The sequence below is a fragment of the Pseudophryne corroboree genome, chromosome 12 (genome assembly GCF_028390025.1).
Source record: "Pseudophryne corroboree isolate aPseCor3 chromosome 12, aPseCor3.hap2, whole genome shotgun sequence".
Lineage (NCBI taxonomy): Eukaryota > Metazoa > Chordata > Amphibia > Anura > Myobatrachidae > Pseudophryne > Pseudophryne corroboree.
In genome coordinates this window covers 170277426-170292841 of record NC_086455.1, presented here as the reverse complement: position 1 = coordinate 170292841, position 15416 = coordinate 170277426, and the positions used below count along the sequence as shown (strand labels likewise).

General features: G+C 46.4%; 1 protein-coding gene across 5 annotated transcripts in view; it reads right to left on the bottom strand.

Annotated features, from left to right (window-relative positions):
- Window positions 1-9: 9 nt before the first annotated feature.
- PPP1R13B (protein phosphatase 1 regulatory subunit 13B) overlaps window positions 10-15416 on the bottom strand; it is a 126330-nt gene continuing 110923 nt past the window's right edge. For all 5 annotated transcript variants that reach the window (XM_063948510.1, XM_063948509.1, XM_063948508.1 and 2 more), the window contains 6 exons: window positions 14304-15064; window positions 9879-10016; window positions 9459-9592; window positions 8686-8852; window positions 7727-7926; window positions 10-1898 (listed from right to left, as the gene is read on the bottom strand). In XM_063948510.1, coding sequence (XP_063804580.1) covers window positions 1857-1898; window positions 7727-7926; window positions 8686-8852; window positions 9459-9592; window positions 9879-10016; window positions 14304-15064 — 1442 coding nt within the window. In that variant the 3' untranslated portion in view covers window positions 10-1856. The remainder of the gene's footprint in view (window positions 1899-7726; window positions 7927-8685; window positions 8853-9458; window positions 9593-9878; window positions 10017-14303; window positions 15065-15416) is intronic.

Sequence of the window (15416 nt, the reverse complement as noted above, 5' to 3'; positions counted from 1 at the left end):
TACCGAACAGACAATGTTGGAACATGCGTTAGCATTTTTATTGATAATTTACAATGGGTTTTCTTTCTGAAATCTCATCTAGATCTTTTCAGAAAACTTCAGTAGTAGCAAATAACTTTAAACAAATACCCTTATACTTGTTATTTCCACCATCACCACAATATATACACGTAATGCAAACATCGTAAGAGCATAGTCAGCACGGCATATGTGACCACTTCTATAAATTACACGTCTGTGTCAGGGCTGTGTCTTGTTCACCTTGAGGAGAAAAGTTTAACACGCCTAAAACTAAAAGACAACAAATACTTCTGGTATTAAAGCATGTGCAGAGAGTTCCAGTGAAGTCTGAGTTTTACCTCCACGATACAGTGTATATAGCTTATTGCATTCACTCATTCTTACTTTGAAAAACCTCATACGTTTCAATCACACTACTCGCCTCCTAAAGCTCTTTATATCACAGTATAAAGATGTCCACCCTGTGCAATCCAGTAAACCTGGCTCTTGCCAGCTGTCCCATAGTGCAGTGACTGTTGCTCCTCCGTGGTTTCTGCTTATAGCTGAAGCTACGGGGACATTTGCGAAGGGGCAATTTTGTTTAAAGACGCTGCAGGTGGGTAGACATTCCCTTAAAGCAATCTTTGGCTCTCCAGCTGTTTACCTATAGTCCACATCAAACCTGTCCAGCTGGGAGGTGGACTTTAATAGTGGCTACAGTCACTGGTGTCCAGCGTCTAACTTAACGTCTCCTTATTACATTTAACTCTCCTAGTATTCCTACCCATGTCAAACATGGTGTGAAATATCTATCTATAAAACAGTGTTAAGTAGTAAATGAAAGTGGTTTCAAATCCCAAGCACAGTGTTGTGGAGCACTGGTCGATACTTAAATTTGTTGAGGACATTAAATTGGAGATGTCTCAAGTGCATTTTGGAAATAAAAGTAAAACATCTGCTAAGTTCTAGTACGACGGTACCACTGAAGTGCTTGTATCGGATGTACTGTAGTTACTAAATGAAAATCTACGGTAAGCAAACTACTCTGCATGGACCATTTTTTTTGTACGGGGTGCGGTTACAATCCCGACGGTAGGGGTCCCGGCGCACAACACACAATGCACCATATAATACAGCTACTTGTGTAAATGCTGAAATGGATCAAAGTGCAAACAACGTTCTGCCCCTTCCAAGTTCCATCAGTAACCTAGACAACCTGTCAATCCTTTCATCACTGTACACTTCCTGCAATTCTGAAACGCTTCGTTTAACGAGCCTGCTTGCGCTCCATTCACGCCTCTTTCTCATCTCCCTCACAGTCATCCATCTACATACAGATTCCTCCTCATCTGTCAAGTGTTTGACACAAAACTTCATCGGGCACTTCTGATTGGCACAAAGATTCGGGCAAGCAAAACTTAAAACATCTGAGTTGCAGTGCCCATTGCAGGTAAAGATACTGGGGTGGAGCGCCCTTTACTATATGCACAGGCACTAAAACATTACTGGTAGGAAGCAGGCAGAATGAATAAAACGCAGAAAACTAAACCTGGTCTTCTTATTTACAACGCGGACACGGCCGTTGTACCGGGAGGACAGGAAGTCTGCACAGTGTCCATGTTGAAATATTCCCTGCAAATATTCGACAGGATCACTGTGCAGAGGATGAGGAGACCGGGCTCTTGCTCCAACCACGAGGGGCTTCCAATACAACGTGGGACTGTGACTCTTTGTACAAGATGCGGTGAATGTGAAATGTTGTCCGGGCTCCTGGACTTGGCTTGCAGCTGAATCATGTAGTGTTTCCAGAACATGCTTTACATTTTCCAGTGTGAGGAAGGGATGGGTTCTATTATTCACGCTAGAGTTCTCTGCCTTGGTTTGATACGGGGATACAGCTGCAGAAAAAAAAAAGGAAAAGATCCAAAAAACACAATTAACTCCCTCTTCCAGATCATTAAATCATACAGGGGTCTATTCATAAAGCAGTGAAAAGTGTGGAGAAGTTGCCCGTGGCAACCAGTGTTGAGGTAACAGTGCATTCTATAAAATGATACAAAAGCAGCTGATTGGTTGCCATGGGCAACTTCTCCACTGGCCCACTGCTTCATGAATAGACCCCTTGGGCCCAAATGTATTACGCCTTATAAAAGTGATAAAGTGGAGACTGATGAAGAGTGAAAAAATACCAGCCAATCAGCTTCTAACTACCATGTCACATGCTGTGTTTGAAAAATGACAATGATGATTGGCTGGTCCTTTATCACTCTATTCGTCTTATCACTCTTTAAGGCTTAATACATTTAGGACACAGGCCCAGATTTATCACGCCTTGGAGAGTGATTAGTTGGTACTTTATCACCGTGTAACTTATCAGCTCTTAACTGTCATTTTTCAAACACAGCCTGGAACATGACAGCTAGCAGCTGCTTGGCTGGCACTTTATCACTGTGCAAATTATCACTGTCCAAGGCTTGATAAATCTGGGCATGAGAGCAGATTTATCATCTTTAAAACAAAGAGAAAGTGAAAAACATATTTAATCTTTTGAGACCTTAATGCGACGATACTCGGATATCTCACTGTTACCAGCATTTGCAGGCGTACTGTACTCTAGAACGCAAATCAGATGTGTCCTCCTATTCCGCTATATGCTACAAGGTGCCTGGCGCTGTTTAGAGCTCACGCCATCAGTAATGATTCCTGAGCTTTTTTCCAAAATGTGTCTTAACGAGCTAAATGTACAAAGTAGCTAGGATTAGTATTTGTTACTGCAGATGAATTGGTATAAAGTAGCAGATGAAACCAAATGATACGTGGTACGAGTCGCTCATATTGGACCTCTGTCTTTCACCTTTTTACCCACATTGGGGTGTATTCAATAAGAGTCAGATCCATTCCGACAACCCCTATTCAAAGAGTGGCCAAATCCAACTGTTGGATTGGAGCCTAATTTGACAGGTTTGGCCCAGTCCTGACCGTGTCAATCCAATTTTTTTAAAAGTCAGATTGACACTGTCGGAAACGGGGCTAAAACCTGTCGGATTTGGTTCCCTTTCCGACAGAAGCACACGGATCGGCGGCTATTCCGCTGATCAACGTGCTTTCAGACAAGTCGGATTTCCCAACTTGTCAGATAAAATGAGACTGGATTGAATAGGTCGGAACCCCTTCTGACCCATTCTTGTCAGAAACTGGCGTCTTTCCGACAAGACGGTAGTTTCCAACTCTTAATTGAATACACCCCATTGTCTACTTTTTCCTGAGTTTTGCATCTCAATTCACTAATAGTGTACTAAGTATTTAGAATTAGTGTTTTTGGTATTAGTAGCAGATTAAGACTTTGTTTTTAAAGAAAAAGTCACATTTGAGGAAAGGTGAGTCTGTAGGGTAAACCTGAATTCTCTCTTCATCAGTTGGGGTACACAGCCTAACCATTGAGTGTACTGTACTTTAAATTTACTGGCAGAAAGCATCAATCCCTTCCCTCACTGTACCCCATTGGCTGCCTGGGAACTTGATTTTGAAACGAGAAGAAAAGAAAAATTCCCACGTGAGCTGGATGCTCTGTCAGGGCTGCTTATAACGGCCATTGTTTTAGGGAAAGCTTTTTTTTTCCTTCTATTTTTGGTCATTTTCACAGTTATCCTTCTGCCACATTGCTGACCAAAGTGCCTGCTCCTGGGCAGCATTTTACTGCCATGGGATTGCTTCCAGGGGTGACCAGGTCCCACATCCATTGGCTGGGGCCAAAGACAATAAGGAATGGGGTGCAGACTAGATGCTGCAGTATATCCCTTCCACCTAGTCCTGAGCAAGGATGGAAACGGTGGCCATCTCTTATGGCAGACATGCTTTAGGCACAGGGGTGCTTAAATTGTTGTCCTTGGGAACTTCTTTCCTACTTTGCATGCCCACCAGAGCAGATAGATCAGCCATTTTCAGGGACCAGCAGGCCCTTCTACTCCCCATCTATCCTCTCATCTGGAGAGATGTAATGGTGACCGGGGTACTGGGTGGACTCTTCTCAGGTTCTGGCCTGTATCTTCCTCCTGGGTTTTGCAGCAGTCATATCCTTTCCCTCATTATCACCGTCTGGGCTCAACCTGGTGCAGGAACAGTGCTCTAGACATACATGCCTACCTGCCCCTCTCCCTGAGGGAGAAAATGCTCTGTTCCTGGACTTTCCTGGTAATGTATGATTGCCATCACCTGTGGTGAGCTAGGTAATTGATGATAAAGGTGTTTCACCATAGGTGATGGCAATAATACATTACCAGGAAAGTCCAGGAACAGAGCATTTTCTCCCTCATGGAGAGGGGCAGGTAGGCAAGTATGGCTCTAGATACCATTACAACTGACCTCATGCTTAGTCCATGGTTGACTCCGCGTGATTCTGTCGGAAAGGGGACCGAATTCGATAGGTTTTAGCCCCGTTTCCGACCGTGTCCATGGTTGATGATCTATGACATGGAGAACAAGCAACCACACTTGCCAGTGAATGCAATCTTGGAGATGCCAAGTCTCTGTCCCAAGTCATTGTGGAGCTTGTGATCTCCTTTTGAAACTAAGCAAGTTTATTATATCCTCTTGTCTCTGGATCAAACCCCTTTGACTTTAACCTTGATGACAGGGATTGGGCTCAGGGCCTGGTATGGACAGTGCAGGATCTCCAGCAATTGCACTCTTCCTTAATTTTATGACTGACTTCACCTTTTAGCCCATGGAAACGGCTGCTTCCAATACTTCCCTAGATTCAGATAGACTGACTTTCCTTACAAGAAGAGGACAACATGGCAGAAGGCTCCTTGAGCCCTGACAAGGATTTCACTAGGCCGCTAGGAGTGGATGAGCGCTAGGGAGTGCTGTCCAGCAGCCATTAGTGATCGGGGACAACATGGAATCGGACTAAAAATAACTGCTGTTTTAAGCATAAAAATAAATAATTTATTTGTCATCGTCCCCTGGGTAGAAGACTAAACCTGATTTCCAGTACGAAACAGATTACAGCAAAATGGAATTCCATAACTAAGGTGGATCGGCCCATAGCAGGCCCCCCTCATTAGGAGTAATATGAAAACTGAGGCCTTCCTTACGATGGGATTTCCCTTAAGATTGGTTACACAGCAGAAGGGACCTCCCTTAGATCCAGCTTAGCTTCGGCTTGGGACAAGATAAGGCTGTAAAGAGGTGGGTGGAACTGGCTTAAGGTCTAGATTCTGACCGACCAAAATCAGGTTTACCAATGTTGGTGAAACATATCAATGAGTATCAGGGGGGTGGGGGATTCACACTTGATAAGTGGACACTGGGGTGTATATTTACTAAATTATGGGTTGTGTGTCTATGTGTGATCCTGTATACACGGGTCCTCTGTTTCACTTCTCATCTCTAGAGGAAGGGAAGGGGTCTGTTCACCACCAGCCATGGAGGGCTGCAGCGAGGTAAAGACAGCTCCAAAGCCTGGAGTCAAATAATCGGCATGACACGCTAGCAAGCCACCTGGGTACCGCTAAGGTGGGGGTCTGTCCGCTTCTCTTATGTGACTTGTTGTTCAGTGTAACCACAGATGCCTGGGTGACGGGCATTGTAAATCAAGGATAGATTAGAAATCTCCCGAAGTCCCGGTCATTTGTAACTATTGATCTTCCTGAAGCCCAGACAAAATCGTTTTGCCCTGGGAAAAGCTATTGAATCCGTTCTTAATGGAGGAATAGTCACTCCAGCCCCGGAACAGGGAAAGGGCTAGGCGCTTACTTAAGTCTCTCCTATTCCTGAAGCAGGACCAATTTCTTTCCACCTCATTCTAAACCTGAAATCGCTAAACATCCCGTTATGGGTGGACATGATCAAATAGGATGATTTCATGGTGTCCACAGATACCAATCCAATTGTTTTGTTATACGCGCTGACTGTACCCAGCCAGACCGGGGAGAATGGGGCTAATTCAGACTATATCGTGGTAGCGATCGCAGTCTGAATCCTTTTGTGGAGTGCGCACGCGCAGTGCGGCTTGCTAAAAGCATCTCAGGACTGCGATCGCCTCTGATTGACAGGCGGGGCGGGAGGGGGCGATGCTGTTGGTGGGGCGCGGTCTAGACAACGCAGGCGTGTCCAGACTGTTGGGTGGGGCGGGCCGCGGCAGGTGTGTGACGTCACACGCAGCCGCTGCAACCCGGGACGTGGTGGGTAGCGGCCTGCCAGGTGCAAAAGTATCGCCGCCGAGCAATGCTTTTGCACCTGGGGGGGCGGTAGGACCAGACATGCAGGGCGGACTAGCCTTGTGCTTGGCGTCCCCCCCCCCCCCCCTGCATGTCAGAGTATATGATCATAGATGTGCTAAAGTTAGCACATCTACGATCAGATCTGAATTACCCCCAATGTCTAAACCTGGGTGCAACAAAAAAAAAAGTGCAGTTTGGGGGGTGCGAGCTCCTCCACGGCTAATCGCACCCAAGCGGAGGAATTGCTCTAATTGCTTTGTTAGAAGCCATCTAGTGGTGGCCGCGGGGAAAACAACTGAATTTCTCCCGGAAGTCAAACCTCTCACTAAACATGCTGGATCTAAGTGCGATTTTCAGGACGGGTCATTGTTACCAGCTCTTTATATAGCGCACATATTTTGCAGAGCTTTACGGAGAAGATGAAATAATCTGATAATGCCATGGTTTACTACTAAGGTACACCAATAGTGCCCTGGCCATGATGATAATCAGCAGGCTGATGCTTCGGGTGGAATAAAATGAGTTTAGTGATTGCAGAAGTTCATCCCGGGCTGGATAACCGGGAAGCGGACATCCTCCGCAGATAAAACCTGCAGCCCCAGGGACTGGTCTCTCTGACGACATGATAGCATGTTTGCCGTACTTCTGCTCCATGAAGAGAGAGGCAATGGTCTTTCTGTTGATGCAATGACTATTCTTGAAAGATCTGTCTAATCGTTCTAGTAGGGATGGGGTCCTCAAAAATGTAAAAAAAAAAAAGTGTGAGTTCTGGTATTTTCGGTCACCCCGACTGTTTAGGTACAGAAATTCTATTTTGGTAATCCGGTGTTGACTAATATTTGTACTTATCCTTTCCTCATAGTCCAGGGTATCTGACACGCTGCCCTCCAGCTGCTGGGCTACCACTACAAATTCCAGCATGCCCTGCAGCTGGCGGACTGCATGTGGAATACCCCTGTCATAGTCTATTGGGCTGGGCAAGTTAAAAATAAAAACACAATTTTACCTAAACCTACCGTACCATGATTACGCTACAATAATGTGGATATGTGCGCCGGGCTGCATTCAGCTTCCACATTATAGGGGGGCAAGAAACTAAGTGACGATATTTATTAGCAACAGCCAAGATCCAGCGCTGGTGGTCGCAATCTCTACGCGGTGTTTGTAAGTGAAGCACCAAGGGATAGGGCATTCAGAAAAGTATTAGCAAGTGTTATCCCACAGCACCATCTAATACAGTACTGCAGAAGTTCCCAAACTGCATTACAGTCCAGGTTTTAAGGATATCCAGGCTTTAGTACAGCTGACTTAATTAGTAGCTCAGTCAATTTGATTTAACCATTTGGGCTCAAGCATAGATATCCTTACAACCTGTTCTGTAACAGAGGAGATGGGAACCTCTGGAATACTGTATTGTAAAAGATAACCGGTGGTATTACTGTAGTTCATAATTTGGAATTAATGAATAGGAGACATATAATACATGGCTAGAGAGGACTTACCCCCAGCAAGTTCTTGGGCACAAATCCTTCCTTATCATTGAGGCGAGCCCACCACCAGTCAGTCTCCACGTCGTCTTTGCGCCTTAGGATGGTGACAGCGTCACTTTCCCGAAATGACAGCTCATCGGCATTCTGTGCTTCAAAGTCCCACAGGCTGTACACCAGACCCTTGTTCATCACCCCCAGCTTCTCCTGGACTCCTGCTTGTGGGAGAGGGCTTGGGATTAATGATGGGCATTTAGCCACTGATAATGCCTAAAGGTATTCTACCTTCAGATTGTAATAGTCCTGTCTGCATTTAAATGCGTACAATCTGTGTAATAAATAGGTTATTAATCTACATAGGAAAGAGTGACAGCTGACACTTAATATACTCACTGGTGGGGAGGGGGGTGAGTTTGCTGGAGGGGCCAGCGGGGGGCCCCGGTCCTTTAATCTAGGAAACAGGCGCCTCCTCCTCCATAGTGCCATCTTCCCAGTGACTTCTGGAAGACGGCACCGATACAGTGAAAACAAAGACTCAGTGAAGGAGTCTGTGCTCTCTAGTGCACATGTGCCATCTTTCCAAACAGCACTGCGAAGATGACGCCGGCTGAGGAGGGGAAAGGGGGGGCAAGGTAAAGCCTCCCCGTGCCCCCCAATCTCAGCGGTGCCTCCCTGTAAAGCATGTTTTTTTTTATGGCTTTTGTTTTTTACTGAGAAGTGGCCACGCCCTAATGCAGTACCGAAGACCACCACTGCCCTCTACATTCAAAAAAGATGATGAAATTTGGCATCAGTGAGGCAGATCCCAATGATTTCATGGGCTACATTCTCAATGCAGAGAATTACACATTACACATCACACATGCCGGGAGCCTCTAGTTCCAACATCCTTCTGTTCCCTGGGTTCTTTTTCTTTGTTAATATAGATTTGCTGTAAGGTGGGAGCACAAATGTAATTAAAATGTAAAGTTTACCATAAAGGAACTGGGAGCACTGAATGTATCCCTCTTCCATCTCTTCACACTTGTCTGCGGCGGTCTCGATGTCGCTGATTGTGGTAGCAAAGAGGGCCGCGCCGCATTCCACAAGCATCTTGCAGAGGTGCACGCTGTTACATGACGCTGCACAGTGTAATGGAGTCCTGGGGGGGGAGCAACAACCACAAGGGGCATGATGTAAGTGCACGTGGTAAACACTGGATGCCGCCTCTTTCAAAGCAAAGGGGGGCATTAAATAGCACACACTGATGAGACTTAAGGGGGAAACAAGCTGTATTAGAGGGGCAGCGATTGCTTTCTATGCATCACAGTCTGCACTATAATGTACGATGCTAACGGCTCGGTATTGTCTACTGCTGGGTGTATCTCTGCCCTGCACTGTGCCGGGGTGAATTGCTCTAGGATCATTACTGTAGTGGACATACAGCAAATTTCCTGTATGTACAAAGGAACATTTCTCATGAAACCAATGAAATGGTTAGAGCCATTGACATACGTACACAACATCCGGTGTAATGGGCGCTCCAGCCCGTGTCAGATCTTGGGGTGTGTTAATATGTACAATGGAGGTGTTTTCCAGTGAGGGCAAAGTTAAAGTATCAGAGCCAGGATAATCTTTCAGCCGGGTTCAGCGGCCCTGTAATCTAATCAGGTGTCTGACACGCTGGCTCAGACCAGCTTATCCCTAAAAGGGGAAGCACCACTGAAACAGCAGCTGCCACCTGTAGGTAAGTCCAGATCGTACATACCAGCCGTCGCTGTCTGCCGCATTCACGTTGACACCGAAGTCCAGCAAGAACTTGACGATGTGGTGGTGCCCGGCGCATACAGCGTTATGCAGAGGAGTGATGCCTTCATCATTGGGTTTGCTGGGATCCTCCACCTAAAGAAGGACACAGGCTGCCAGTCAGTACTAGGCCCAAACAAACATCACAGTAAGCCACGGCTCTTTGGTTACCCTGTTTTGTATGGTTGTTGTGTGCGGCGCTGCCCACATTTGTGGCGCCTTATAAATAAATGCTGATATTCTTACTCATTTTCTGTATGTTTTCTCCTTTGCTAATACAAGTAATGTTATTTTGGTTATATAAAGGAATGAGGTTCTCCATAGTGTACACGCACCACTTGCTGTGAACCTAGGTCCTAATGGGTGTAAGAAGTGCCCTCACCTCGTATATAATCCTTTGCACCAGGTCAAACTCTCCCTCCAGTGACGCATCCAGCAGCAGTGCCAGGGGATTGAACTTCACTCGGAGACCATGTCCAGTTCTCTCAGAGTTTGGTTTCTTCAGATTAGTTCGTTTGACCTATGGGGAAAGCAGAGCACATCTCACAGCCTCAGGCACCTGAAGGACATCACAGTTCCCAATGGCATTCAGCCTTGCAAAGTGATTCATTGGACACAAAAGGCATCAGGTGTCGTCATCAGCTAGAAAACTGCAGGACTATGGGCTGCGCAGGCAAGCCTCGTAACATCCACACCGGGTGATGGCTTGGACGCGTCTCAGGTACCTCTGAAGGGTATGTTAGTCTGCGACTGCACACAGTTACTGAACACCCCATACACAACTCTTTGGGCCGCACGCAAGAGTCCAGCAGTAAATGGTCCATACTGTGCAATTCAGTTGGTCCATTTTCTAATTTTACTGACCAAAGTGCTCCAAACAGAACGGATTTGCTGTGACTGAAAAATGGGTCAAACAAGTGCCCCATTGTAATGTGTGGGGCCATCACTGAAGACACACACTTCCAATGTTCTCTACTTGTTGACCCGGTGAATCACCCGTTATACCAGATTGCAGCGTGGGCACTGATAGTCTAAGATAAGAGCCTGAAAGGTGCAATTTCTACAGGTTGTTATACTCGCAATAGGCCAGACAGCACTGAGATTGTCCCGTGAACGGAACTTATAAGGATGTGACGTCTGACATTTGCGCCAAGCAGGAGAGATATGCAAACAATCATCTATCAATGGGGGTAATTCAGACATGATCGCTAGGGTGCGTTTTTTGCAGTGCTGCGATCAGATAGTCGCTGCCTACAGGGGGAGGGGGAAAGCACTGTGCAAATGCTTCTTCTTTAGCAGAGCTACACAATCAGTTTGTGCAGTCTCTGCACAGCCCTGGACTTACTCAGCCGCTGCCGTGGATTCCTGGTGATCAGGACCGGAGCTGACGTCAGACACCCTCCCTCCAAACGCCTGAGCCCGCCTGCGTTTTTCCAGACACTCCTGTAAAACGGTCAGTTGACACCCACAAACGGCCTCTTCCTGTCAGTCACCTAGCGATCACCCATGCAATCGTTTTTTTTCCGCACCATCCCATTGCTAGGCACCGATGCCCGGTGCTGTTGTGCGACGCGCCAGCGCATTGCGGTGCATACGCAAGCACAGTACACATCTGATCACCTGCTGTGCAAAAAACGCAGAGCAGCGATCAGGTCTGATTTACCCCCAATGTCGGTACTCCCATAGCTGCAAACATCTAGTTTGCACATTGTGTCTGTCTATGGTGTAGCGCGGCTCCAGGCCGCCTCTGAGCGAAACACCCCGTACTCCCAATGCATCAACTACTTACAGGGAAAATATTCCATTTTCACTTTACTTCTTTTAAATCTGCAACACCTGTGAACAAGCAGCTCAGTTCTTACTCCTATCTGCATCTAATAGCATGAATGGAGGCAGTCACACACACGCAATGTTATGCTGCCATTATGATCTAGGCTCCCCGATAGAACAGTTCCTATAATGGCCATATCGTTATTACACCCAGAAGAATATTTGTGACGTTTCAGCACCCAGAAAGCGGAACGCGCCTGTAAGACACACAGGATCTCCTGGTTTTAATCACTACAAATAAAAAAAACCACATTTTTTTTACAAATGTTCTACTAAAGCAGAGCTAGACAAACGTGGATTTCCAGCAGTTGGGGAATGAAACTACAAATTCCAGCATGCCCAGTCAGGAGGCCACGGGCATTCTAACCATGCTTTCTATGCATCTGCGGCAGGTTGAGATGTGAATGTCTAGATAATTATCTTAGGAGAATTATTGACTGTCGGACATGGCAATATGGTCATAGGAGAGCCATAGAACACGAGACGGTTCTTTATGTAGAACCATTACTTACCACTACGCATCAGTTCCTGCATTTATGTGCACAAACGTCTGCATTACAGTATGGCTGTTGCGCTTTCCTTGCTTCTTCCGCTCAGTGTTAAGCTGCAATGTATGCCTAGTGTAGTGGATTGTAGCTACATAATCTCTATGATAATGCCATTTACTTAGACAGACATGCGCTCTGAACGGGCGCCATTATGTGCGGGCGCTGCAGAGTTTAGCAGACAGTCTGTCACACACAATGTGCTTACGCTAAACACCCAGAGGCCTCAGCTTAGCGCCCCAGCATATGTTTCCTAGCAACCATCAGTGGTAGCCAATCAGAAAAAAAAGCAGCCTTTACTTCCCAGCATGCACAGCTTCCTAACACAACTGGCTGGTGCAAGAACCGCAACACATAACCAGGGGTGTAAGGACCACCGCTCATGACCAGGGGGGTATAGAAACCGACGCACAGGGGTTTAGAGGGTGATACCGAAGAACCAGCAACTTAGAGGAAATCCCCATTTTCTATGTTACACCCCCCACCCCCACACACTTTCCCCACTATACAGAGACCAAATATAACAAAAGTGCCCCATTACTGTTATATACAGTGCCCCCTATTGTTATGTGTCCCGTTTAGTGTTATAATGAATGTGCTTCCAAATAAAGTATTTTTAATATAATGTGGCCTTCATATACTTCTGATTCTCCAAATGCCCCCACACACGTGGTGTAATATTACTTCTCTCAACTCTGCTTTTATCTTGATCGGCCATTAAAAAAATTAAACAGAGATTCTGGCATATTCCGAGGAACACTGAGAAGGGGCGGGGTCAGGAGACGGCTGAGGTAGGTGAGGGGGGTGGTAGGTCAGGAGACGGCTGAGGTAGGTGAGGGGGGTGGTAGGTCAGGAGACGGCTGAGGTAGGTGAGGGGGGTGGTAGGTCAGGAGACGGCTGAGGTAGGTGAGGGGGGTGGTGAGCGGAGAGATCCTGCGGCCCAGTGAAGGCTGCTTCTACAATACTAGTATAGTTTATATTATCCTCTGTGTAATGTGAGGGTGACACTGGAGGACATTGCTCTGCAGGCCTGGCCCATGCCTCTGATGGAAAAATACACCCCCAATTACAGCCCGTATTCCCTGGCACACCCCCAAGCTGGTGGAGGCGGATGATCACCCTCAGTAAGACTGACAGGACGGCTCTTAGTGAATATAAAGGGATTATGGGAAATAAACAACAGAAGGCCATGTCTGCTGAGCAGTGGGCACAGAACTGGGTAAGATTCAAATTCCTGAACACATTTAATATATTGGTGTTAAAAAGATAAGATAAAATTAAAATTATCTTAATCTTATCTTTTTAACACCAATATATTAAATGTGTTCAGGAATTTGAATCTAGCGCTGTTTTCCTTTTCTTTTACTTCATGTATATGTAGGGAGACTGACTATCTCCCTTATACAGCAGCTAGGAAAACACCCCATTCTAGCGCCCGACAATATACTTTGGTATACCCATTTTTGCACAGAACTGGGTAAGGTCCTATAAGGATAACATTTTATACCCTATACCGGGAATACTAGAATCATACCGGTATATATATATATATATATATATATATATATATATATATATATATATATATATATATATATATATATATATATATATATATATCATTCACCCTTTACTGTCCCTCTCCACAACATTATCGCTAATAGCTGCCTATGGTCTCAGTAGACTGAGCTGGACTACATGGGTGGATACAGCAATATATATCACAAAGGGAAACCCGCCGCTCTCCTAGCGGACCTGCACGTACAGCGGCTCCAAATCGGTACAACAGTGGTAATAGCGTCACCATGTTCTGTCGCCGCTGTAACCGCTGATAAGAAGCTTCAATTTGAAAACTTAAAATAAAAAATGTATCTGGTACTTGGCCAGTTGCTAACTCTCGGTGTTATAGGCTGCATCGCTGGGCACCTGAAAACCCCCCTCACAGCACCTATCACTTCAGTAACATGCCCATACTGTACACAAAGCATTGTACAACAGACACAGATTACACAACAACACTAATTACTGGTGATCTGCTAGACGCAATAGTCTGAAAGCACAAAATGGAGGACATGTTAGCTCTCGCCCCACATGTGCTATACATCATGTTACTCTTTCATTCTTACTTTAGCAGACCATGTAGTATTGTGGGTGGCGCTCGTTGCTAAACACACCACACAACATGGCAGCCTCCACGCGCCAATACAAGGGAGGAAGCTAGACTTTTTATTTCTCTTGACCTTTCCAGTCAGGCTCTTTCCCAAACCACAGGAGGGAGGGCCACCTGCTACCCCCCAAACCTGCAGAGAGCCCCGTATTGTCCTGTCACTTGTAGAACAGCAACAGATGATCAGTGGTATTACCCACTCAAGTACCAAATCCACTGAGGAATCAGTATTACAGCAATCATGAAGAAAGAAGCGCGGACTTACAGAAAGTGCCTGTGCCGGAACACTAGGTGGTGTCGGAACTTCCTCCTTCACCGGAGATGCTACTTCTATTACAGGGCTTGGCGTCTTCTCAATGGAAGGGACTATGGCTGGATTGTTATTGTTGTTGTCCTCTGTGGTTTCTGAAAGCGGATTTATAATCTCGCTGCTGTTCTGTTCCTCTGTGACAGGCGAGCAAACTTTGTTGTCGTTGTCGTCCGCGGGGATCTGTGGTTCGGGCGGTTGCGGCGGTTGGGGAAGAGGAGGTGTAGGGGGGAGAGCAGCTGGCGGCAGAGAAACCGCTTCCTCAATGTTACCGTTAGTGCCAGCGTTTCCATTGTCCACATCCGCCAAGACGCCAACAAAGTCTTGCGAGTTGCACTGTTGGTAGAAAGGTGGGGCCTCAATGCTCCCAGCCAGGGTATTAAAGCGTTGGTAAAGCAGTTTCTGTATGTTGGGACCACTTGGACCTTCTGGTTCAGTGATAGAACTTCTTTTCTTTAGTGGTCTCGGAGCGTTGGCAAGTTTTCTCCTGAGGGCCTCCAGGTCTGCGTCACTTTGATATCTCATTGGAGAGTGGACGATAGGGGTGAGCTTGGTGGGGCTCAGGGGACGTGGAATGTTTTCCACACCACCATTCTCTCCTGCAGGTGGAGCGGCCTCTGCTTCCGCCTCTTTGTCAGTACTGGGAGGCCCGGCAGAGTGTAGGAAAGGCAGGGGCGAGGAGTTGGATGAGCCAGGCTGGACAACAGGTTTCCCATACACTGCAATACATGAAGACGGAGCATTAGTAACACAGTATAGGACACTATCAGATACCGAGGAACATCTGGGGATGCAATAAGTGCAAAGGCACAAAGCAATAAGGTGCAAGTTCTTCTCCAGAATATGAAATACCAACATAATGAACAGAACATCTCTCCCCCTCACATTCAGCGGCTTGTTATACAGACATACAGAACTGATGGCGGGTTCTATCTACTGGGCGGCTCTGCTTATGTCACTGGGAAAGGACACAGGGGGTAATTCAGACCTGATCGCTGCAGCAAATTTGTTAGCGGTTGGGCAAAACCATGTGCAGTGCTGTGGGGGGGGGGGGGGGCAGATGTAACTTGT